The sequence below is a fragment of the Lampetra planeri genome, chromosome 3, assembly GCF_965212315.1.
Source record: "Lampetra planeri chromosome 3, kcLamPlan1.2.h2, whole genome shotgun sequence".
Lineage (NCBI taxonomy): Eukaryota > Metazoa > Chordata > Hyperoartia > Petromyzontiformes > Petromyzontidae > Lampetra > Lampetra planeri.
The window spans coordinates 24,593,625-24,621,012 of NC_136109.1; the positions used below are offsets into that span (position 1 = coordinate 24,593,625).

At 43.7% G+C, this 27,388-nt stretch overlaps 1 protein-coding gene across 4 annotated transcripts in view; it reads right to left on the reverse strand.

Annotated features, from left to right (window-relative positions):
- LOC144742123 (histidine decarboxylase-like) overlaps window positions 1–27,388 on the reverse strand; it is a 48,319-nt gene that overhangs the window by 10,539 nt on the left and 10,392 nt on the right. The window contains exons 1-2 of one of the 4 annotated variants that reach the window (XM_078624641.1): window positions 16,490–16,617; window positions 33–108 (exon numbers count right to left, since the gene is read on the reverse strand). The exons of 1 other annotated variant lie outside the window; for it this stretch is intronic. Coding sequence is in view for 1 of the 3 variants with exons in the window: in XM_078624632.1 (XP_078480758.1) it covers window positions 16,490–16,517 (28 nt within the window). In the remaining 2 variants the exon portion in view is untranslated. Of the gene's footprint in view, window positions 1–32; window positions 109–16,489; window positions 16,987–27,388 lie in introns of those variants that run through there. 2 more of the 4 variants (XM_078624640.1, XM_078624632.1) reach the window with 2 other exon arrangements.

A 27,388-nucleotide genomic window follows, 5' to 3' on the forward strand; every position in this document is an offset into this window, starting at 1 on the left:
GAGCCTGGAGTCCGGTCTGCATCATCACCTACCTCTACTCGCCAACGGCTACGTGGCGGGCTCTGCCAGCGAAGCCTTCTCTCCTCCCAGCGCGCTGCCAGCCTGCAGCTAGCGTGGAGAGAGAAAGAGACGTGCCGCGACGGTGGAAGAGGGAGAGCGTGCGTCACGGCAGTAGAGAGAGAGAAGCCATCCAGAGAGAGAGAGCAGTGCTGTGTGGACATTCTGTTAAATAAAAGACACCAGTCCAGAGTCGTTGTGGAAGTCGTTTATTACATTGGAGTCAGAAGTGGTTCTTCTGGAGACGGAAACATACAACAGAAAGAGAAATGTCCAAGCATCTCAAGAAGAAGAACCCACCTGTTGATTCTTCCGACGATGACGAGGCGGTGACCCAGGACCTGCCGACCCCGGGTTCCATGGTCCCGGTTACAGGAACCACGGCTGGTGAAGTTGCCGCGCCAGAGCAGCTGGAGTCGCTGCGGACAGTGCTTCTCCAGCTGGTATCGCTCGTCACCTCGTCCACGTCGTCAGGGCGCCCGCAGAAGGTACTGCTGAGGGGTGACGTGCAGAGGCTCCAGACTGGAGCCTCGGAGAGTCCCCCTGCGGAAACGACGGCCGCCGTCGCGGGCACTGGGGAAGCTTCTGCCATTACGCGCGCTGTGGAGACCACGCGGCAGGACGCCGCCATCTTGGGCGGCGTGGCTGAGGCGCGGTCGGAGCCCGCCATTTCCAGTGAACCGCGGTGCGCGCTGGCTGCGGGGGCTGCTGCTCCTGCTAGGCAACACGGGGCTGAGCGTACCCGCCAGCTTCCGCACGTAAAATAATTCATCGCTGCCGGCGGTGATTGGAGTGCCTTCACTTGGAGGTTTGATGCAGCGTTCCAGTCGGTGCAATGGTCAGAGGAGGAGGCGCTGGTCGCTTTTCCAACTGTCCTGGACGACAATGCTCTAGCGGTCTTTAGATCGATCCCTCCTGAGAAGAAGAAGACGCTTGAAAGTGTTTATGCCAAAATTGCGGAGGTCTATGAACCACCTTCCAGCACCTGATGAAAGTTTATGCAACGGAGAAGGGGAAGCTCAGAGTCTCCGCTCGCCTACTGAAGTGCCCTTATAGCATTGGCTTTGGCCGCCTACCCCGATGTTAAGCAGGAGGTTCTTGACTCATTGGTCATGGACTGCATGTTGGCCTTGGCAAGGGACATTGGAGTGGTCTTGCCCTCTTGCGGGCATGATGTGCTAGGTGTCTTCACGCGCATGAGAGCCTGCAGTGCTGGTCCCAGATGGCTGCGTGGACGGGCGACCATGCTCGGGATGGTGAGCCCAAGGGGTGGTCACCGACTAAAGTGGTGGACATCCCACCGGAGCACGCAACTGCTGAGGGCAGTTGGCCACTGCTGTGCCTCGTTGGGGTCGGGGTTCAGATGACCCTTCGCGATGCCGGAGGTTCGGTGGTCTGCATCAGCAGGAGGATGGGGATGCCCGGCGGACGGCCATCACTTGCTTCAGGTGTGGCCGCTTGGGCCACTTCGTGAGGGAGTGTAGGGGCTGCCCTCGATCGCCGACTCTGCCTGCTGCTCCGGCTCCTGCTGTTTCTCCGACGGATCACCATCATCGCCCAAAACTCAAGCTCGTAACGAGCGTTGTGCACGAAGGTCTGGCCGCGGAATGCCGTGGTCTGTGGGTGATCGGGCCTGGCTTCATTGCCCTCAGATGCCTTTGGGAGAGGTGCCTTTGGCCATTGGGCATCTCTCTCAAATTTTGCAGGCTGTGGCAGGGGCCTGTGGAGTCGGTTGAAATTCGGCATCCTCATTGTGTGCACATCCGGGCGGGATCCCGTCGTTGGTTCGTTCACACGTCCCGGTTGAAACCATTCTTTCCTCCGCGCGTCGGTTCGTCATCTCCAAAGATTGGCTTGCCGGGGACTGATGCATCCGACGCGCCAACCCAGTTGCCGGTTGATCCCCCGAAAGACTCTGTTTTGCCGCCCACAGCCGCCCAGGCCCTGAGGACTTCTGCTGCTGACAACTCCGCTCGAGCCAGCCCTACGTTGGCTGCATCCGCTGCCGCACTGTCGGCACTTCCACCTCTGGCTGCGTCGGAGCCAGCGAGGCCGCACGTTCCAAGTCGAGCCGATTTCGTTAATCCTTCCTATTTCACGCTGGTTTTTTCGTGTTCGTTCGTTGCGTTCAATTTTATGCATTCTGTTATTGTTGTTCTGATTCTCGCCGGGTTCTGCGGTATTGCTCTCCCATTATCTCCATTATCTGGGTTAACCTTTTTCTTGGTTCTTTCGGTAAAGTCACGTAGAAGGTAAATAATAAAATAATAAAAATAAAACATTATAAAATAATTCTCACGACGTTTCGGCCACAACGCAAGCAGCCGTCCTCAGGTGTAGAACGGGTCTGTCGGAAAGACAGCGTCTGAATGAAACACCACCAGGCATGGAGCGTATATTTAAGCTGGGTTGGAGGGGGAAGAGCGCATTGACAAAATAATTTGCATGTCAAGAGGAATTTAGCATATTTATGGGAAATGCAGATATGGGATTAGTCATAACTTGTGGAATGCGTAGGTGGTGGGCGGGGGGTTTCAAAGTCATAATATGCCCGTACATTATGCAGGATTAGCAGCATCAACGGGAGGGAGTATGGTTAGCATTAATAAAGGGAAGGAATGTTAATAGTATGGAGCTGCAGCAACTAATATGCGTATAGACTATACATTGTAATATTACACTATGTATTATTCTACCCACCCTACTGTATACCACACTGCTGTATATTCACTATACAATTACCTTATACATTGTATTAAACATTACACTTTTATACTATTTATTATTATACAATCTGCTATACACTATACCATTGACCGTCGCGTGAAAGGTACTAAGAGGAAGCAACGAAATATGTCAATGGGAGAGTGGTGATAGGAGACTTGCAGCGGAGCAAAGAATCCATTCCCTGCGGAGAATAAAAGATATATAGTCAATGCCAGTGAGTGGACTGCAGTCTGAAAGTCACCTTAAACGTGAACACAATCAGTTAAGATTCAAAATGGTTTATTACGTCCTTCCAATGATTGCTGAGCCAGAATCCATCTTCTTGGCTGAAATTGTCTCTGTGTTTGTATATGTGGGTCGCCTCATGAACGAATCTCTCATGGTAGCCAGATGGCTTGCAGAGAACCTCTGTCTTGTCTGGAACCACAACATACACTACCCTGGCGTCTACAAACTAAGTTGCCTCTGTGGTAGCAGTTACATTGGAGAAACCAAACGACATATCTCGGACCGCATCCGTGAACATAAAGCAGACCTGAAACATGGTAGGACAAACACCTCAGCCGTGGCAGATCACTGTTACAATTCAGTGGGCTCACATGACATTGACTTCTCCAAGACTGCAGTCACGAAAGATTTAAATCGAAATTTGGGTTAACCTTCTTCCTAGCCGGGATGGCTAGTGTTTTTTATCCCGGAGGGGCGGGGGGTGTAATGAGAGCACACCGACGGGCGACGGAGGGCTGCATATGCACTTCTGAATCGGTCATAGCCAATCAGGGCAAACGGTTCCATCTGGGCCAAAGTTCATAGGCGGAGCTCATGGGTACATGTGGGAACCATCGGTAAGGTTCTGAGGGGGGGCGTGGTTAGAGGTGGCGCTTTGCTCCACCGAGAGGGATATAAGAAGAGGCAAGGGGAGGACTTGGGGTCGGTGTGGAAGCCTGGGTTCGGACTGCATTTCCGCCATCTCGTCATGCCACCTGGCAGCCTCGAGGGCCGAAGCTCTCCTGACTCCCGGCGCGCCGTCGACCAGCGGTGCGCGGGGAAGCGAGAGCGAGGGAAGCCGCGTGGGAACGGAGGAGCAGTGAGCGCGTGCATGTGACGAGAGGGAAAGAGGGTGACCATACAGAAGGGAGTGCGGAGCTGAGCAGTCATCACTAAATACAGGACGCAAGTCTCAACCTGTCGTGGAAGTCTTTTATTACATACTAGTGGAAGTACCCGGCTTTGCCCGGGTGAAAAATATATTTCTTAAAAACCTTACATATATATACACAGATACTAAGGTATTGTCAAAGCCCGGTGGGCTGTTTGTACATTTCTCCACCAACAAATATATAAGAGGCTTTCACAAGTCCAAAAAGTTGCAGAAAGTGTGGGGTAAATAGTTGATGTCAAAAGGTTTCCGAAAATTGTGGTCTCCCCCCCCCTCAAAAAATATATTTACCCCTCGTAAGTATATATACTAACAACACCTTACATACAACAGAGGAAGTGGTATCTATTGACTCTGTAGTAGTATCTACTGACTGTACCGTAGTATCTACTGAGCCAGTAGTAGCTGCTGACTGTGTAGTAGTATTTAGTGACTGTAATAACTACTGACCATAGTAGTATTTACTGGGCCTACAGTAGTATCTACCGACTATATACTCGTAACGACTAACTGTATAGTATCTGCTGACTCTATAGTTGTATCCACTGACTATAGTAGTAACTACAAAATCTATAGCAGTATCTACTCACTCTATAATAGTATCTACTGACTCTAGTAGCTACTCACCGTGGTAGTATGTACTGACTGTATAGTAGTATATACTGACTGTAGCAGTATTGACTGACTGTAGTGGTATATACTGACTGTTTTAGTATTTACTATAGCGGTATCTACCAACTCGATAGCAGTATCTACTATCACTACAGCAGTGTATACCGACTGAGGTGGTACCTGCTATCACTACAGCAGTGTATACTGCTGTGTTGGTACCTGTTATGATGACAGCAGTGCATATTGTGGTGGTGGTACCTGGTATGATAACAGCAGTACATACCGAGTGTGGTGGCACCTACTATGACGACAGAAGTACATACTGTCGTGGTGGTACCTGCTCTGATGAGAGCAGTACATACTATGGTGGTGGTACCTGCTATGATTACAGCAGTGCATATTGACTGTATTCATCATTCACCCTCACCATTCACCACTCACAACTCACCCTTACCACTCATCCTCACCACTCACCACTCCCAATCACTATTCACCATTCACCCTCACAACTCACCACTCACCAATCTCCCTCAGCACTCACCCTCAGCACTCACCCTCAGCACTCACCCTCAGCACTCACCCTCAGCACTCACCCTCAGCACTCACCCTCAGCACTCACCCTCAGCACTCACCCTCAGCACTCACCCTCAGCACTCACCCTCAGCACTCACCCTCAGCACTCACCCTCAGCACTCACCCTCAGCACTCACCCTCAGCACTCACCCTCAGCACTCACCCTCAGCACTCACCCTCAGCACTCACCCTCAGCACTCACCCTCAGCACTCACCCTCAGCACTCACCCTCAGCACTCACCCTCAGCACTCACCCTCAGCACTCACCCTCAGCACTCACCCTCAGCACTCACCCTCAGCACTCACCCTCAGCACTCACCCTCAGCACTCACCCTCAGCACTCACCCTCAGCACTCACCAATCACCACTCACCAATCACCACTCACCAATCACCACTCACCCTCACCACTCACTCTCACCACTAACCCTCACCACTAACCCTCACCACTAACCCTCACCACTCTCCCTCACCACTCACTCTCACCATTCAGCCTCACCACTCACCCTCACCACTCACCGTCACAACCACCACTCACCCTCACCACTCAACCTCACCCTCACTACTCGCCATTCATCCTCACCAATCACCACTGACCAATCACCACTCACCACTCTCCACTAACCCTCACCACTCACCCTCAAAACTAACCACTCTCTCACCACTCACCCTCACCACTCAGCACTCACCCTCACCACTCACCCTCACCACTCACCCTCACCACTCACCCCTCACCCATCACCACTCACAACCGCCACTCACCCTCACCACTCACCCTCACCGCTCACCACTCACCCTCACCACTCACCCTGACCAATCACACCCTCACCACTCACCCTCACCACTCATCCTCACCAATCACACCCTCAACAATCACCACTCACCCTCACCACTCATGCTCACCACTCACCACTCACCCTCACTACTCAACCTCACCACTCACCAATCACACCCTCACCAATCACCACTCACCCTCACTGCTCACCCTCCCCGCTCACCACTCACCCTCACCACTCAACCTCACCACTCAACCTCACCCTCACCACTCAACCTCACCCTCACCACTCAACCTCACCCTCACCACTCAACCTCACCCTCACCACTCAACCTCACCCTCACCACTCACCCCTCACTAATCACCACTCACAACCGCCACTCACCCTCACCACTCACCCTCACCAATCACCACTCACCCCTCACACTCACCATTCACTACTCACCCTCACCACTCACCCTCACCACTCACCCTCACCACTCACCCTCACCACTCTCCCTCACCACTCTCCCTCACCACTCTCCCTCACCACTCTCCCTCACCACTCTCCCTCACCACTCTCCCTCACCACTCTCCCTCACCACTCTCCCTCACCACTCTCCCTCACCACTCTCCCTCACCACTCTCCCTCACCACTCTCCCTCACCACTCTCCCTCACCACTCTCCCTCACCACTCACCAGTCACGCTCACCACTCACCCTCACTACTCACCACTGACCCTCACTCACCCTCACCGCTCACCACTCACCCTCACCACTCACCCTCACCACTCACCCTGACCACTCACCACTCATCCTCACCAATCACACCCTCACCAATCACCACTCACCCTCACTGCTCACCCTCACTGCTCACCCTCACCACTCACCCCTCACTAATCACCACTCACAACCGCCACTCACCCTCACCACTCACTACTCACCACTCATCCTCACCAATCACACCCTCACCACTCACCCCTCACTAATCACCACTCACAACCGCCACTCACCCTCACCACTCACTACTCACCACTCATCCTCACCAATCACCACCCACCCTCACCACTCACCCTCACCACTAACCCTCACCACTCACCTTCACCACTCACCAATCACCTCTCACAACCGTCACTCACCCTCACCACACCCTCACCACTCACAACAACCACTCACCCTCACTACTCACCCTCACCAATCACACCCTTACCCTCACCACTCACCCCTCACTAATCACCACTCACCCCTCACTAATCACCACTCACAACCGCCACTCACCCTCACCACTCACGCTCAACACTCACCCTCACCACTCATGCTCACCACTAACCCTCACCACTCACCTTCACCAATCACCTCTCACAACCGTCACTCACCCTCACCACTCACCCTCACCACTCACCCTCACCACTCACCCTCACCACTCACCCTCACCACTCACCCTCACAACAACCACTCACCCTCACTACTCACCCTCACCACTCATCCTCACCAATCACCACTAACCCTCACCATTCACCCTCACCGCTCACCACTCAACCTCACCACTCACGCTCACCCTCACCACTCACCCCTCACTAATCACCACTCACAACCGCCACTCACAACCGCCACTCACCCTCCCCACTCACCCTCCCCACTCACCCTCCCCACTCACCCTCACCAATCACCACTCACCCTCACCACTCACCCTCACCACTCTCCCTCACCACTCTCCCTCACCACTCTCCCTCACCACTCTCCCTCACCACTCTCCCTCACCACTCTCCCTCACCACTCTCCCTCACCACTCTCCCTCACCACTCTCCCTCACCACTCTCCCTCACCACTCTCCCTCACCACTCTCCCTCACCACTCTCCCTCACCACTCTCCCTCACCACTCTCCCTCACCACTCTCCCTCACCACTCTCCCTCACCACTCTCCCTCACCACTCACCAGTCACGCTCACCACTCACCCTCACTACTCACCACTGACCCTCACTCACCCTCACCGCTCACCACTCACCGCTCACCACTCACCCTCACCACTCACCCTCACCAATCACACCCTCACCAATCACCACTCACCCTCACTGCTCACCCTCACTGCTCACCCTCACTGCTCACCCTCACTCACCACTCACCCCTCACTAATCACCACTCACAACCGCCACTCACCCTCACCACTCACTACTCACCACTCATCCTCACCAATCACACCCTCACCACACACCCCACACTAATCACCACTCACAACCGCCACTCACCCTCACCACTCACTACTCATCCTCACCAATCACACCCTCACCACTCACCACTCACCCCTCACTAATCACCACTCAATCGCCACTCACCCTCACTAATCACACCCTCAACAATCACCACTCACCCTCACCACTCACGCTCACTCACCCTCACCACTCACACTCACCACTAACCCTCACCACTCACCTTCACCACTCACCAATCACCTCTCACAACCGTCACTCACCCTCACCCTCACCACTCACCCTCACCACTCGCCCTCACAACAACCACTCACCCTCACTACTCACCCTCACCACTCATCCTCACCAATCACACCCTCACCAATCACCACTCACCCTCACCATTCACCCTCACCGCTCACCACTCAACCTCACCACTCACGCTCACCCTCACCACTCACCCCTCACTAATCACCACTCACAACCGCCACTCACCCTCCCCACTCACCCTCCCCACTCACCCTCACCAATCACCACTCACCTCACCACTTACCACTCACCCTCACCCTCACCACTCACCCTCACCACTCGCCCTCACAACAACCACTCACCCTCACTACTCACCCTCACCACTCATCCTCACCAATCACACCCTCACCAATCACCACTCACCCTCACCACTCACCCTCACCACTCTCCCTCACCACTCACCAGTCACGCTCACCCCTCACCCCCACTACTCACCACTGACCCTCAACACTCACCCTCACCGCTCACCCTCACCACTCACCACTCACCCTGACCACTCACCACTCATCCTCACCAATCACACCCTCACCAATCACCAATCACCGCTCACCAATCACCGCTCACCCTCACCGCTCACCCTCACCGCTCACCCTCACCGCTCACCCTCACCGCTCACCCTCACCGCTCACCCTCACCGCTCACCCTCACCGCTCACCCTCACTGCTCACCCTCACTGCTCACCCTCACTGCTCACCCTCACTGCTCACCCTCACTGCTCACCCTCACTGCTCACCACTCACCACTCACGCTCACCCTCACCACTCACCCCTCACTAATCACCACTCACAACCGCCACTCACCCTCACCACTCACTACTCACCACTCATCCTCACCAATCACACCCTCAACAATCACCACTCACCACTCACGCTCAACACTCACCCTCACCACTCATGCTCACCACTAACCCTCACCACTCACCCTCACCACTCACTAATCACCTCTCACAACCGTCACTCACCCTCACCACTCACCCTCACAACAACCACTCACCCTCACTACTCACCCTCACCACTCATCCTCACCAATCGCACCCTCACCAATCACCCCTCACCGCTCACCACTCAACCTCACCACTCACGCTCACCCTCACCACTCACTAATCACCACTCACAACCGCCACTCACTCTCCCCACGCACCCTCACCACTCACCCTCACCCTCACCACTTACCACTCACCCCTTACCACTCACCCTCACCACTTACCACTCACCCTCACCACTTACCACTCACCCTCACCACTCACCCTCACCACTCACCCTCACCACTCACCCTCACCACTCACCCTCACCACTCACCCTCACCACTCACCCTCACCACTCACCCTCACCACTCACCCTCACCACTCACCCTCACCACTCACCCTCACCACTCTCCCTCACCACTCTCCCTCACGACTCTCCCTCACCACTCTCCCTCACCACTCTCCCTCACCACTCTCCCTCACCACTCTCCCTCACCACTCTCCCTCACCACTCTCCCTCACCACTCTCCCTCACCACTCTCCCTTCACCACTCTCCCTCACCACTCTCCCTCACCACTCTCCCTCACCACTCTCCCTCACCACTCTCCCTCACCACTCTCCCTCACCACTCTCCCTCACCACTCTCCCTCACCACTCTCCCTCACCACTCTCCCTCACCACTCTCCCTCACCAGTCACGCTCACCACTCACCACTCACGCTCACCACTCACCCTCACTACTCACCCTAACCACTCACCACTCACCCTAACCACTCACCACTCACCCTCAACACTCACCACCACCACTCACCCTATTCCCGTTTTAAAAACTTACGTGTCGCCAAGTATGCTTGACATTTTGAACAGACACACACATTCACTAATTTCGCTTTTGACATTTAACATACAAAACGTCAGCTTGTACTACTACTACTGTCATCATAGCAGGTACCACCACCACAGTGATGGTGAGTGGTGAGGGTGAGTAGTGAGCGGTGAGGGTGAGAGTGAGTGGTGAGAGTGAGTGGTGAGTAGTGGTGAGGGTGAGTAGTAAGGGTGAGTGGTGAGGAAGAGTGGTGATGGAGAGGGGTGAGTGGTGGGGGTGAGTGGTGAAGGAGAGGGGTGAGTAGTGAGGGTGAGTGGTTAGGGTGAGTGGTGATGGGTGAGTGGTGAGGATGAGTGGTGGGAATGAGTGGTGAGTGGTGAGGGTGAGTGGTTAGGGTGATTAGTGAGTAGTGAGGGTGAGTGGTGAGTAGTGAGGGTGAGGGGTGAGTAGTGAGGGTGAGTGGTAAGCGTGAGTGGTATGGGTGAGTGGTGGTGGTGAGGGTGAGTGGTGAGGGTGATTGGTGAGGGAGAGTGGTGAGGGTAAGTAGTGAGGAATAGTGGTGAGGGTGAGTTGTGAGGGTAAGTGGTGAGGGTGAGTGTGAGTGGTGAGTGTGAGTGGTCAGTGATAGTGTGTGGTGAGTGATAGTGAGTGAGGGAGAGTGGTGAGGGAGAGTAGTGAAGGTGTATATATTTTTGCCTATGATGACAGCAGTACATGCTGACGTTTTGTATATTAAATGTAAAAGCTAAATGTGTGAATGTGTGTGTCTGTTGGAAATGTTAAGCAAACTTGGCGACACGTAAGTATATTAAACGGGAATAGGGCGATTCTAAAGGAATCCACAACCTTCGATGATTCCTTTGCGCAATTCAAAGAATCGATTCCTGGCGCGTAGGAGGTTTACATTTTTAATTACAGAGTTTTATTTTCATTGGTGTGTTATGTTTAAAAGTTTTCAGGAGTTTTTAATTATATTTTTGCCCCGATCAACGCCGGATATTTCCCATTCGTAGCAGTTTATATCAACTCTATAACCAACTTATATTAAACGGGAATAAGCCGATTCTAAAGGAGTCCACAGACAACCTTTGATTCCTTTGCGCAATTCAGAGAATCGATTCTTGGCGCGGTCGGTTTTAAATTTAAAATTACACAGTTGTATTTTCATTGGTATGTTATGTTTTAAAGTTTTCAGAAGATTTTAAATGTATTTTTCCCCTGGGCAACGCTGGGTATATCGAGTTTATAGCACAAAGTCTTCGCCTGACAAGTGTGGGGTGTCGAGGCCTAGAAAAGTAATTTGGTCAATGACTGGCTAGAATACAGGATTTTAAGGAATAGATGCGTCAAAAAAATACGGCATACAAAAAATGACTACTTCTCTTCCACTCTCCTTGAATCTCATGGAAATGCCAGGATTTTCTGGAAAACAATCAAATGTATCGAAAAGGCATCCAAAACAGATAATCTGCTCGTTCAGCTTAACCGAAATGGGCAATATTTTTCAGATCCCCAAAAAATAGTTGACAATTTTAACCTTCATTTTTCTGAAGCTGGTACCCTATTTGATCATGTATTGGGAGTCACCCCTGCTCATGCAAATTCCTACACCCCTATCCAAACATTAAGCGAATTTAGTTTTCAGCCAATCCACGAAAGTAATGTTCTGAAACAACTGTCCTACCTCAAAGGGTCTTCCTCTACCGGAGCAGATAGTATTCCCGTCTTTGCTCTACTAACTGTTGGTCACCTAATATACAAACCTATAGCCCATATTTTCAACCTGTCCATCAAAGAAGCATCAGTTCCTCTAGATTGGAAACATTCCTATGTTCGTCCACAAAGGGGGCCTTAAAGATGATCCAAATAACTACCGACTTATCTCAATTTTGTCCCCGTTGATGAAAATTTTAGAAAAATTATTGAACTACCAAATTAGCAGTTTCCTGTCCGCCAACAATCTATTACATCTAAAACAATCTGGGTTCCGAAAAAAATACAGCACCACATCTGCTGCATTAGACTCTCTGAATCACATTTACAGTAGCCTTGATAATAAGCAGTACTGCGCCTGTCTTTTTCTTGACTTGTCCAAAGCTTTTGATACAGTAGACCACAACATCCTGCTTAGTAAAATAAGTTGCCTCGGTTTTTCCGAAAACACAGTAGAATGGTTAAAAAATTACCTCTTTTCTCGCACTTAAACTGTATTCACAGATGGTTGGAGGTCAAACAGTGTTAAGATAACAAAAGGGGTTCCACAGGGTTCCATTCTCGGCCCCCTCTTGTTCTCTCTTTATGTAAATGACTTGGGCACTGAACTGGATTATTCCAGGGTTAATCTTTTTGCAGATGACACGGTGATGATTACTGCTGGCCACTCTCCAGATGACGTGATTGCTAAGCTTCAAAGTGATTTCAACAAACTACAACATCAGCTAGTGGCTCTTAAACTAGTCCTAAACCCTGCCAAAACCAAGGTGCTATGCTTCTCACCAAGACTAAAGCGGGAAGTTCTTTTCCCCCAATTACATTCCTTAAATAATGATCAAATAGAGCAAGTCAAGATCTATAAGTATCTTGGGGTCATCCTGGATTCAAAACTGAATTTTGAAGATCACGTTGATTATATTGGGAAAAAGACAAAAATAAAAATTGGTTTTCTATATCGACACAAGCACTGCTTCCCCCCTATGTTCCGTTTGGAATTGATAAAAGCTACCATACTGCCTCTACTTGATTACTGTGACATTGTGTATAAATCAGCCCCAAGTACTGTACTGAAGAAGCTTGACTCAATGTATCACTCGGCTTTAAGATTTGCATTGAACTGCCCATATAGGACTCACCACTGTGATCTCTACATTGGGTCAAACTTAACATCTCTGAATGTTCGACGGCTTGTGCACCAGATCTTATTTATTCATGATGTACTTGCAAAAAATCCGCAGATTACCTGCTGGATCTCATCTCTGTTTCAAAGAACAAATTTGACCTAAGGTCTACACTCATTTACCAGCTTAACATTCCCTATTGCCGTACATATACTGGAGGAAGGGCCTTTGCTATTGATGCCCCCAGGGTCTGGAATGCTGTTGCCAATAAATTGAAACTTGAGTCACTACCTATGAGATCTTCACTCAAAACTGCTCTAGAGGAGTTGTACACCCCTAGCTGCCAGTGCTATTCAGTGGCCTAAAACAAAATGTTTCGCTCCGGATGATCGATACAAAGTATGACCTGTGTTTTGATTTAGTGTGCTGATCTTAAAGGTGCATTGAAAAATTATAATACTCCCATTGATGCTCCTGCTGTTGTGGAGTGGCTCATGCAGCCAGCTATGGCTGCAAGGTTTTGGTTGTACATGTTTATGCCATTTATTGTGAAAATTCCATCACAGTTCCTATAATTGCTTTTTCATTGCTTTCATGGCTTTATTTTGGTGATTTTCGAAAAGTGTATTGGTTTAGCCATGTTTGTTTGTTGTAGTACAGAGTTAGACTGATGGCCTTAATCTAAGTTGTCTTATGGTTGTTGTTGTTTGACTTGCATCCCACTGGGATTTTTGCACACAGCGTTGGTGTACGGTGTTTTTTTCTGCAATATTTTGCAGTCTTTTCTTGGATTTTCTGTTTGCACTTAGTCACATATTCACTTTCTGATATTTTTTGTTCATGTTTTTGTTTGTTGTTTGTTGTGGTTGCACCCGATTCAAGAGCCCAATGGCTCACAGGGCTATACCTAATAAATGAACTTGAACCGTGCAGAGCCTTCGGCCTCGCCTAGATTGCCCACCCGGCCGAGGCTGGGTGCTTGGGCCGCTACCCCCCCCCCCCCCGCGCTACAATAATACTGTCTAATCGCTATATTTTATTATCTACCGACCCTATAATAGTAATTGCACACATTGGGGTGGGGGGGGGAGTGAAGAGGACGTGAAACTTGAATTTACCTCAGCGTCGCGTGTTAATGCGTGTGCATATTTTTTACGGGAATTAAAAATGGCGTTGCTGCCCGTTGCCAGGGGCAACCGCCCGTTGCCAGGGGCCAACCGCCCGTTGCCAGGTGCAGCCGCCTTCGCGCATGCGCAACGGCGTGCTTCGTCACATGCCGGTCGGCAGTAGTAAATAAATAAAGAGAAATCGCACTAAATCGATAAATGGTCCGATTTAATGTTTAGAGACGAAAAATCGGAAATGCCTATGTTCATCGCGGGGCCGGGGGCGTGCCCAAGGGCAAAATTTAATCTCGTCGAACCCCACGGTCCGAGAGCCAAATCCCCCGGAAGCGAGCGTACGCAGACGGTCAGACGGACGGACAGACAGACAGACAAAAAGTGACGTTTATAGGTTAGATGTAAAGCATATTCAAGAGTTGCCCTTAAGCATGACTCTTGAGATAATTAATTACGATAATACACGTTAGCTATCCTGGTTACCATTGAAACTGACAAGCTATACTGTAACCCACAAGCATTATACAGCACAGTACGCTCCTGTATACTATAATACAAATACATTAACACATTTGTAATGCTCGTAATAAAAATGCGCGTTGCTGAAAGAACGTAATTTATTGCGTATATGACAATAATGTAAATAAGTATAAATAGCGTTTTAAATAATGGGGCACTTAATGTATTTGCCGTCATCCTGCAATATAACTTTGCTGAATGATCAACATGCAGTCCACGATGCAATACATTAGTTCGAACATATCTCGGGAAAACATGACGTATCTAAAATGTTGCCTCAGAGAAGATAGATTGAGAAGCGAGCACAACTACCTCTGTAGTAAATGTTATTGAGAACAAATAAAGTACTGTACAGTGGTTCATTCATGGAGTTCCGTTCATTCATATAACTCTTCAGTTCATTAATGAAGTTAATCACTTAAAAATCTGCCTTGTAACTGTACTTAAACCTACCACAACATGTGCTCAAAACCCAGTAAATATGCAACGTTGGGCCATCGTTGACGCAACGTTCCTTATTTAATGGCTACAATCCTATGCAGGTGTTGATGCAATCCGGAGGATTGTGGCATCAGTTGCATATTATGACTACTGATGGTTGTCAGATATGCGGGTTAATATTAATGATGTATGACATGTGATTATGAAATGTTCAGTCCAAACTGGATGCCAAAAGAAAATTCATTCTGAATATGACGCAACGCAGAAGAGTTTCTGATGATTGGACAAGGGCACTGTGATACCATTCACATCATCAGTACAAAACAATAGGATGGACCTTAATACTTTGTAGATATGTACATTTGCAAAGTTTATACTAACTACATGTTTCTATTATACAAATGATGGACAGGAATACAGTATAAATACTAAAGCCGATTTCAGACTGATGATAACTATTTTCTGTTGACTTTTTTTCTTCAGAATTTACAGGATTTTACCAATTCACTTATGTATGTTAATCATGGCCGGTAATCGAGCTCAGTTCACCCGTGTCAAAAGTACGTTTAAACGCTCGTGTTATAGATTAACAATTCAAAAAAATTTGGACCTATTACATTTTCCTGAGGATGTTCGGAAGGCAGTGTCATTAACGAATGTGATTAGAATTTGCATAATCTTTGGTTTGGAGTTTTAACGAAGTAAAATGTCTTTCATTTCTTCATTTTGTACCTCTGTTGTGTTGTCTTGTGTACTGTAATTTTTTTTTACAATGTCAATTTATAAAATGTACAAAAGTGTTCTGAATTGCCACTGTAAATTCGCACCTCCGATTAGCACGTATAGTGCTAAAGAAGTTCAACATACATACAATTGCAACAGTGGTTATTTTAAAATTCTTACCCATGTGCCCGTATTTATTGATGCTTTCCCATTTCTCTCGTTCCAAATGTTAACACTGATGTGATTATAGACTCTTTCCAAGTTGTGGATGTAAACCTTACTTTACAGGATAGGTTACCAATTACATCTTGTATGCACCCATAAGTCCAAGCATATTTTATGCATCATTACCAAGCACTATAAATCGTTAAAAGTACTGTATACCCATGTACAATAATCACCATAAAATACTACATCAACTTCCATGTAAATCAAATACGTATTGTAAACTTGACAACACTGTAATGCCCGTGTTGTACCTTAAATGCTTTTTTTTCTTTAATGCTGTACTGCCATTGTTTTGCCCTTAGAAATTACACTTTTGGTCTCGATAGATTCCAAACTGTTATAGAGGACATCGAAGCATGGAGAGAAAAAACCCAAGCAACTTGTTACACGTTTGGGAAATACCACAACTTAAGTTTGGCTAATTAGTGCCATGCTTATTTAGAGACATCAACTCACCTCGAACTTTGAAATCCTCGGCGTCCATGGCTGTGGCAGGCTGATGTTGATGTAGATGCCGAGTTGCTAAGTTGGAGACTACACTTCAACTGTTGCGCTGTTGAACAGACTGCTAAACTCAGATTAATTGTAATGTGAGGGTATAGCCTCACATTACAATGTTGCCCTTAAGCATGACTCTTGAGATAATTATTTACGATCATACACGTTAGCTATCCTGGTTACCATTCAAACTGACAAGCTATACTGTAATCCACAAGCATTATACAGCACAGTACGCTCCTGTATAATATAATACAAATACATAACACATTTGTAATGCTCGTAATAAAAATGCGCGTTGCTGAAAGAACGTAATTTATTGCGTATATGACAATAATGTAAATAAGTATAAATAGCTTTATAAATAATGGGGCACTTAATGTATTTGCCGTTATCCTGGAATATAACTTTGCTGAATGATCAACATGCAGTCCACGATGCAATACATTAGTTCGAACATATCTCGGGAAAACATGACGTATCTAAAATGCTGCCTTAGAGAAGATAGATTGAGAAGCGAGCAGAACTACCTCTGTAGTAAATGTTATTTAGAACAAATAAAGTACTGTACAGTGGTTCATTCATGGAGTTCCTTTCATTCATATAACTCTTCAGTTCATTAATGAAGTTAATCACTTAAAAATCTGCCTTGTAACTGTACTTAAACCTACCACAACATGTGCTCAAAACCCAGTAAATATGCAACGTTGGTCCATCGTTGACGCAACGTTCCTTATGTAATGGCTACAATCCTATGCAGGTGTTGATGCAATCCGGAGGATTGTGGCATCAGTTGCATATTATGACTACTGATGGTTGTCAGAAACGCTGGTTAATATTAATGATGTATGACATGTGATTATGAAATGTTCAGTCCAAACTGGATGCCAAAAGAAAATTTATTCTGAATATGACGCAACGCAGAAGAGTTTCTGATGATTGGACAAGGGCACTGTGATACCATTCACATCATCAGTACAAAACAATAGGATGGACCTTAATACTTTGTAGATATGTACATTTGCAAAGTTTATACTAACTACATGTTTCTATTATACAAATGATGGACAGGAATACAGTATAAATACTAAAGCCGATTTCAGACTGATGATAACTATTTTCTGTTGACATTTTTTTTCAGAATTTACATGATGTTATCAATCCACTTATGTATGTTAATCATGGCCGGTAATGGAGCTCAGTTCGTCCGTGTTAAAAGTACGTTTAAACGCCCGTGTTATAGATGAACAATTCAAAAAAATTTGGACCTATTACATTTTCCTGAGGATGTTCGGAAGGCAGTGTCATTAACGAATGTGATTAGAATTTGCATAATCTTTGGTTTGGAGTTTTAACCAAGTAAAATGTCTTTCATTTCTTCATTTGTACCTCTGTTGTGTTGTCATGTGTACTGTAATTTTTTGTTTGTTTACAATGTCAATTTATAAAATGTACAATAGTGTACTGAATTGCCACTGTAAATTCGCACCTCCGATTAGCATGTATAGTGCTAAAGAAGTTCAACATACATACAATTGCAACAGTGCTTATTTTAAAATTCTTACCCATGTGCCCGTATTTATTCATGCTTTCCCATTTCTCTCGTTACAAATGTTAACCCTGATGTGATTATAGACTCTTTCCAAGTTGTGAATATAAACCTTACTTTACAGGATAGGTTAACAATTACATCTTGTATGCACTCATAAGTCCAAGCATATTTTACGCATAATTTCCATCCACTATAAATCGTTAAAAGTACTGTATACCCATGTACAATAATCACCATAAAATACTACATCAACTTCCATGTAAATCAAATACGTATTGTAAACTTGATAATACTGTAATGCCCGTGTTGTACACCTTAAATGCTTTTTTTTCTTTAATGCTGTACTGCCATTGTTTTGCCCTTAGAAATTACACTTTTGGTCTCGATAGATTCCAAACTGTTTTCCAGGACATCAAAGCATGGAGAGAAAAAACCCAAGCAACTTGTTACACGTTTGGGAAATACCACAACTTAAGTTTGGCTAATTAGTGCCATGCTTATTTAGAAACATCAACTCACCTCGAACTTTGAAATCCTCGGCGTCCATGGCTGTGGCAGGCTGATGTTGATGTAGATGCCGAGTTGCTAAGTTGGAGACTACACTTCAACTGTTGCGCTGTTGAACAGACTGGTAAACTCAGATTAATTGTAATGTGAGGATATAGCCTCACATTACAATGTTGCCCTTAAGCATGACTCTTGAGATAATTATTTACGATCATACACGTTAGCTATCCTGGTTACCATTCAAACTGACAAGCTATACTGTAATCCACAAGCATTATACAGCACAGTACGCTCCTGTATAATATAATACAAATACATAACACATTTGTAATGCTCGTAATAAAAATGCGCGTTGCTGAAAGAACGTAATTTATTGCGTATATGACAATAATGTAAATAAGTATAAATAGCTTTATAAATAATGGGGCACTTAATGTATTTGCCGTTATCCTGGAATATAACTTTGCTGAATGATCAACATGCAGTCCACGATGCAATACATTAGTTCGAACATATCTCGGGAAAACATGACGTATATAAAATGCTGCCTCAGAGAAGATAGATTGAGAAGCGAGCACAACTACCTCTGTAGTAAATGTTATTGAGAACAAATAAAGTACTGTACAGTGGTTCATTCATGGAGTTCCGTTCATTCATATAACTCTTCAGTTCATTAATGAAGTTAATCACTTAAAAATCTGCCTTGTAACTGTACTTAAACCTACCACAACATGTGCTCAAAACCCAGTAAATATGCAACGTTGGTCCATCGTTGACGCAACGTTCCTTATGTAATGGCTACAATCCTATGCAGGTGTTGATGCAATCCGGAGGATTGTGGCATCAGTTGCATATTATGACTACTGATGGTTGTCAGAAACGCTGGTTAATATTAATGATGTATGACATGTGATTATGAAATGTTCAGTCCAAACTGGATGCCAAAAGAAAATGTATTCTGAATATGACGCAACGCAGAAGAGTTTCTGATGATTGGACAAGGGCACTGTGATACCATTCACATCATCAGTACAAAACAATAGGATGGACCTTAATACTTTGTAGATATGTACATTTGCAAAGTTTATACTAACTACATGTTTCTATTATACAAATGATGGACAGGAATACAGTATAAATACTAAAGCCGATTTCAGACTGATGATAACTATTTTCTGTTGACATTTCTTTTCAGAATTTACATGATGTTATCAATCCACTTATGTATGTTAATCATGGCCGGTAATGGAGCTCAGTTCGTCCGTGTTAAAAGTACGTTTAAACGCCCGTGTTATAGATGAACAATTCAAAAAAATTTGGACCTATTACATTTTCCTGAGGATGTTCGGAAGGCAGTGTCATTAACGAATGTGATTAGAATTTGCATAATCTTTGGTTTGGAGTTTTAACCAAGTAAAATGTCTTTCATTTCTTCATTTGTACCTCTGTTGTGTTGTCTTGTGTACTGTAATTTTTTGTTTGTTTACAATGTCAATTTATAAAATGTACAATAGTGTACTGAATTGCCACTGTAAATTCGCACCTCCGATTAGCATGTATAGTGCTAAAGAAGTTCAACATACATACAATTGCAACAGTGCTTATTTTAAAATTCTTACCCATGTGCCCGTATTTATTCATGCTTTCCCATTTCTCTCGTTACAAATGTTAACCCTGATGTGATTATAGACTCTTTCCAAGTTGTGAATATAAACCTTACTTTACAGGATAGGTTAACAATTACATCTTGTATGCACTCATAAGTCCAAGCATATTTTACGCATAATTTCCATCCACTATAAATCGTTAAAAGTACTGTATACCCATGTACAATAATCACCATAAAATACTACATCAACTTCCATGTAAATCAAATACGTATTGTAAACTTGATAATACTGTAATGTCCGTGTTGTACACCTTAAATGCTTTTTTTTCTTTAATGCTGTACTGCCATTGTTTTGCCCTTAGAAATTACACTTTTGGTCTCGATAGATTCCAAACTGTTTTCCAGGACATCAAAGCATGGAGAGAAAAAACCCAAGCAACTTGTTACACGTTTGGGAAATACCACAACTTAAGTTTGGCTAATTAGTGCCATGCTTATTTAGAAACATCAACTCACCTCGAACTTTGAAATCCTCGGCGTCCATGGCTGTGGCAGGCTGATGTTGATGTAGATGCCGAGTTGCTAAGTTGGAGACTACACTTCAACTGTTGCGCTGTTGAACAGACTGGTAAACTCAGATTAATTGTAATGTGAGGGTATAGCCTCACATTACAATGTTGCCCTTAAGCATGACTCTTGAGATAATTATTTACGATCATACACGTTAGCTATCCTGGTTACCATTCAAACTGACAAGCTATACTGTAATCCACAAGCATTATACAGCACAGTACGCTCCTGTATAATATAATACAAATACATAACACATTTGTAATGCTCGTAATAAAAATGCGCGTTGCTGAAAGAACGTAATTTATTGCGTATATGACAATAATGTAAATAAGTATAAATAGCTTTATAAATAATGGGGCACTTAATGTATTTGCCGTTATCCTGGAATATAACTTTGCTGAATGATCAACATGCAGTCCACGATGCAATACATTAGTTCGAACATATCTCGGGAAAACATGACGTATATCAAATGCTGCCTCAGAGAAGATAGATTGAGAAGCGAGCACAACTACCTCTGTAGTAAATGTTATTGAGAACAAATAAAGTACTGTACAGTGGTTCATTCATGGAGTTCCTTTCATTCATATAACTCTTCAGTTCATTAATGAAGCTAATCACTTAAAAATCTGCCTTGTAACTGTACTTAAACCTACCACAACATGTGCTCAAAACCCAGTAAATATGCAACGTTGGGCCATCGTTGACGCAACGTTCCTTATTTAATGGCTACAATCCTATGCAGGTGTTGATGCCATCCGGAGGATTGTGGCATCAGTTGCATATTATGACTACTGATGGTTGTCAGAAACGCTGGTTAATATTAATGATGTATGACATGTGATTATTAAATGTTCAGTCCAAACTGGATACCAAAAGAAAATTTATTCTGAATATGACGCAACGCAGAAGAGTTTCTGATGATTGGACAAGGGCACTGTGATACCATTCACATCATCAGTACAAAACAATAGGCTGGACCTTAATACTTTGTAGATATGTACATTTGCAAAGTTTATACTAACTACATGTTTCTATTATACAAATGATGGACAGGAATACAGTATAAATACTAAAGCCGATTTCAGACTGATGATAACTATTTTCTGTTGACATTTTTTTTCAGAATTTACATGATGTTATCAATCCACTTAATCATGGCCGGTAATGGAGCTCAGTTCGTCCGTGTTAAAAGTACGTTTAAACGCCCGTGTTATAGATGAACAATTCAAAAAAATTTGGACCTATTACATTTTCCTGAGGATGTTCGGAAGGCAGTGTCATTAACGAATGTGATTAGAATTTGCATAATCTTTGGTTTGGAGTTTTAACCAAGTAAAATGTCTTTCATTTCTTCATTTTGTACCTCTGTTGTGTTGTCTTGTGTACTGTAATTTTTTGTTTGTTTACAATGTCAATTTATAAAATGTACAATAGTGTACTGAATTGCCACTGTAAATTCGCACCTCCGATTAGCATGTATAGTGCTAAAGAAGTTCAACATACATACAATTGCAACAGTGCTTATTTTAAAATTCTTACCCATGTGCCCGTATTTATTCATGCTTTCCCATTTCTCTCGTTACAAATGTTAACCCTGATGTGATTATAGACTCTTTCCAAGTTGTGGATGTAAACCTTACTTTACAGGATAGGTTAACAATTACATCTTGTATGCACCCATAAGTCCAAGCATATTTTACGCATAATTTCCATCCACTATAAATCGTTAAAAGTACTGTATACCCATGTACAATAATCACCATAAAATACTACATCAACTTCCATGTAAATCAAATACGTATTGTAAACTTGATAATACTGTAATGCCCGTGTTGTACCTTAAATGCTTTTTTTTCTTTAATGCTGTACTGCCATTGTTTTGCCCTTAGAAATTACACTTTTGGTCTCGATAGATTCCAAACTGTTATACAGGACATCAAAGCATGGAGAGAAAAAACCCAAGCAACTTGTTACACGTTTGGGAAATACCACAACTTAAGTTTGGCTAATTAGTGCCATGCTTATTTAGAAACATCAACTCACCTCGAACTTTGAAATCCTCGGCGTCCATGGCTGTGGCAGGCTGATGTTGATGTAGATGCCGAGTTGCTAAGTTGGAGACTACACTTCAACTGTTGCGCTGTTGAACAGACTGGTAAACTCAGATTAATTGTAATGTGAGGGTATAGCCTCACATTACAATGTTGCCCTTAAGCATGACTCTTGAGATAATTATTTACGATCATACACGTTAGCTATCCTGGTTACCATTCAAACTGACAAGCTATACTGTAATCCACAAGCATTATACAGCACAGTACGCTCCTGTATAATATAATAGAAATACATAACACATTTGTAATGCTCGTAATAAAAATGCGCGTTGCTGAAATAACGTAATTTATTGCGTATATGACAATAATGTAAATAAGTATAAATAGCTTTATAAATAATGGGGCACTTAATGTATTTGCCGTTATCCTGGAATATAACTTTGCTGAATGATCAACATGCAGTCCACGATGCAATACATTAGTTCGAACATATCTCGGGAAAACATGACGTATCTAAAATGCTGCCTCAGAGAAGATAGATTGAGAAGCGAGCACAACTACCTCTGTAGTAAATGTTATTGAGAACAAATAAAGTACTGTACAGTGGTTCATTCATGGAGTTCCTTTCATTCATATAACTCTTCAGTTCATTAATGAAGCTAATCACTTAAAAATCTGCCTTGTAACTGTACTTAAACCTACCACAACATGTGCTCAAAACCCAGTAAATATGCAACGTTGGGCCATCGTTGACGCAACGTTCCTTATTTAATGGCTACAATCCTATGCAGGTGTTGATGCCATCCGGAGGATTGTGGCATCAGTTGCATATTATGACTACTGATGGTTGTCAGAAACGCTGGTTAATATTAATGATGTATGACATGTGATTATGAAATGTTCAGTCCAAACTGGATGCCAAAAGAAAATTTATTCTGAATATGACGCAACGCAGAAGAGTTTCTGATGATTGGACAAGGGCACTGTGATACCATTCACATCATCAGTACAAAACAATAGGATGGACCTTAATACTTTGTAGATATGTACATTTGCAAAGTTTATACTAACTACATGTTTCTATTATACAAATGATGGACAGGAATACAGTATAAATACTAAAGCCGATTTCAGACTGATGATAACTATTTTCTGTTGACATTTTTTTTCAGAATTTACATGATGTTATCAATCCACTTATGTATGTTAATCATGGCCGGTAATGGAGCTCAGTTCGTCCGTGTTAAAAGTACGTTTAAACGCCCGTGTTATAGATGAACAATTCAAAAAAATTTGGACCTATTACATTTTCCTGAGGATGTTCGGAAGGCAGTGTCATTAACGAATGTGATTAGAATTTGCATAATCTTTGGTTTGGAGTTTTAACCAAGTAAAATGTCTTTCATTTCTTCATTTTGTACCTCTGTTGTGTTGTCTTGTGTACTGTAATTTTTTGTTTGTTTACAATGTCAATTTATAAAATGTACAATAGTGTACTGAATTGCCACTGTAAATTCGCACCTCCGATTAGCATGTATAGTGCTAAAGAAGTTCAACATACATACAATTGCAACAGTGCTTATTTTAAAATTCTTACCCATGTGCCCGTATTTATTCATGCTTTCCCATTTCTCTCGTTACAAATGTTAACCCTGATGTGATTATAGACTCTTTCCAAGTTGTGAATATAAACCTTACTTTACAGGATAGGTTAACAATTACATCTTGTATGCACTCATAAGTCCAAGCATATTTTACGCATAATTTCCATCCACTATAAATCGTTAAAAGTACTGTATACCCATGTACAATAATCACCATAAAATACTACATCAACTTCCATGTAAATCAAATACTTATTGTAAACTTGATAATACTGTAATGCCCGTGTTGTACCTTAAATGCTTTTTTTTCTTTAATGCTGTACTGCCATTGTTTTGCCCTTAGAAATTACACTTTTGGTCTCGATAGATTCCAAACTGTTTTCCAGGACATCAAAGCATGGAGAGAAAAAACCCAAGCAACTTGTTACACGTTTGGGAAATACCACAACTTAAGTTTGGCTAATTAGTGCCATGCTTATTTAGAAACATCAACTCACCTCGAACTTTGAAATCCTCGGCGTCCATGGCTGTGGCAGGCTGATGTTGATGTAGATGCCGAGTTGCTAAGTTGGAGACTACACTTCAACTGTTGCGCTGTTGAACAGACTGGTAAACTCAGATTAATTGTAATGTTAGGGTATAGCCTCACATTACAATGTTGCCCTTAAGCATGACTCTTGAGATAATTATTTACGATCATACACGTTAGCTATCCTGGTTACCATTCAAACTGACAAGCTATACTGTAATCCACAAGCATTATACAGCACAGTACGCTCCTGTATAATATAATAGAAATACATAACACATTTGTAATGCTCGTAATAAAAATGCGCGTTGCTGAAATAACGTAATTTATTGCGTATATGACAATAATGTAAATAAGTATAAATAGCTTTATAAATAATGGGGCACTTAATGTATTTGCCGTTATCCTGGAATATAACTTTGCTGAATGATCAACATGCAGTCCACGATGCAATACATTAGTTCGAACATATCTCGGGAAAACATGACGTATCTAAAATGCTGCCTCAGAGAAGATAGATTGAGAAGCGAGCACAACTACCTCTGTAGTAAATGTTATTGAGAACAAATAAAGTACTGTACAGTGGTTCATTCATGGAGTTCCTTTCATTCATATAACTCTTCAGTTCATTAATGAAGTTAATCACTTAAAAATCTGCCTTGTAACTGTACTTAAACCTACCACAACATGTGCTCAAAACCCAGTAAATATGCAACGTTGGTCCATCGTTGACGCAACGTTCCTTATGTAATGGCTACAATCCTATGCAGGTGTTGATGCAATCCGGAGGATTGTGGCATCAGTTGCATATTATGACTACTGATGGTTGTCAGAAACGCTGGTTAATATTAATGATGTATGACATGTGATTATTAAATGTTCAGTCCAAACTGGATGCCAAAAGAAAATTTATTCTGAATATGACGCAACGCAGAAGAGTTTCTGATGATTGGACAAGGGCACTGTGATACCATTCACATCATCAGTACAAAACAATAGGATGGACCTTAATACTTTGTAGATATGTACATTTGCAAAGTTTATACTAACTACATGTTTCTATTATACAAATGATGGACAGGAATACAGTATAAATACTAAAGCCGATTTCAGACTGATGATAACTATTTTCTGTTGACATTTTTTTTCAGAATTTACATGATGTTATCAATCCACTTATGTATGTTAATCATGGCCGGTAATGGAGCTCAGTTCGTCCATGTTAAAAGTACGTTTAAACGCCCGTGTTATAGATGAACAATTCAAAAAAATTTGGACCTATTACATTTTCCTGAGGATGTTCGGAAGGCAGTGTCATTAACGAATGTGATTAGAATTTGCATAATCTTTGGTTTGGAGTTTTAACCAAGTAAAATGTCTTTCATTTCTTCATTTGTACCTCTGTTGTGTTGTCATGTGTACTGTAATTTTTTGTTTGTTTACAATGTCAATTTATAAAATGTACAATAGTGTACTGAATTGCCACTGTAAATTCGCACCTCCGATTAGCATGTATAGTGCTAAAGAAGTTCAACATACATACAATTGCAACAGTGCTTATTTTAAAATTCTTACCCATGTGCCCGTATTTATTCATGCTTTCCCATTTCTCTCGTTACAAATGTTAACCCTGATGTGATTATAGACTCTTTCCAAGTTGTGAATATAAACCTTACTTTACAGGATAGGTTAACAATTACATCTTGTATGCACTCATAAGTCCAAGCATATTTTACGCATAATTTCCATCCACTATAAATCGTTAAAAGTACTGTATACCCATGTACAATAATCACCATAAAAAACTACATCAACTTCCATGTAAATCAAATACGTATTGTAAACTTGATAATACTGTAATGCCCGTGTTGTACACCTTAAATGCTTTTTTTTCTTTAATGCTGTACTGCCATTGTTTTGCCCTTAGAAATTACACTTTTGGTCTCGATAGATTCCAAACTGTTTTCCAGGACATCAAAGCATGGAGAGAAAAAACCCAAGCAACTTGTTACACGTTTGGGAAATACCACAACTTAAGTTTGGCTAATTAGTGCCATGCTTATTTAGAAACATCAACTCACCTCGAACTTTGAAATCCTCGGCGTCCATGGCTGTGGCAGGCTGATGTTGATGTAGATGCCGAGTTGCTAAGTTGGAGACTACACTTCAACTGTTGCGCTGTTGAACAGACTGCTAAACTCAGATTAATTGTAATGTGAGGATATAGCCTCACATTACAATGTTGCCCTTAAGCATGACTCTTGAGATAATTATTTACGATCATACACGTTAGCTATCCTGGTTACCATTCAAACTGACAAGCTATACTGTAATCCACAAGCATTATACAGCACAGTACGCTCCTGTATAATATAATACAAATACATAACACATTTGTAATGCTCGTAATAAAAATGCGCGTTGCT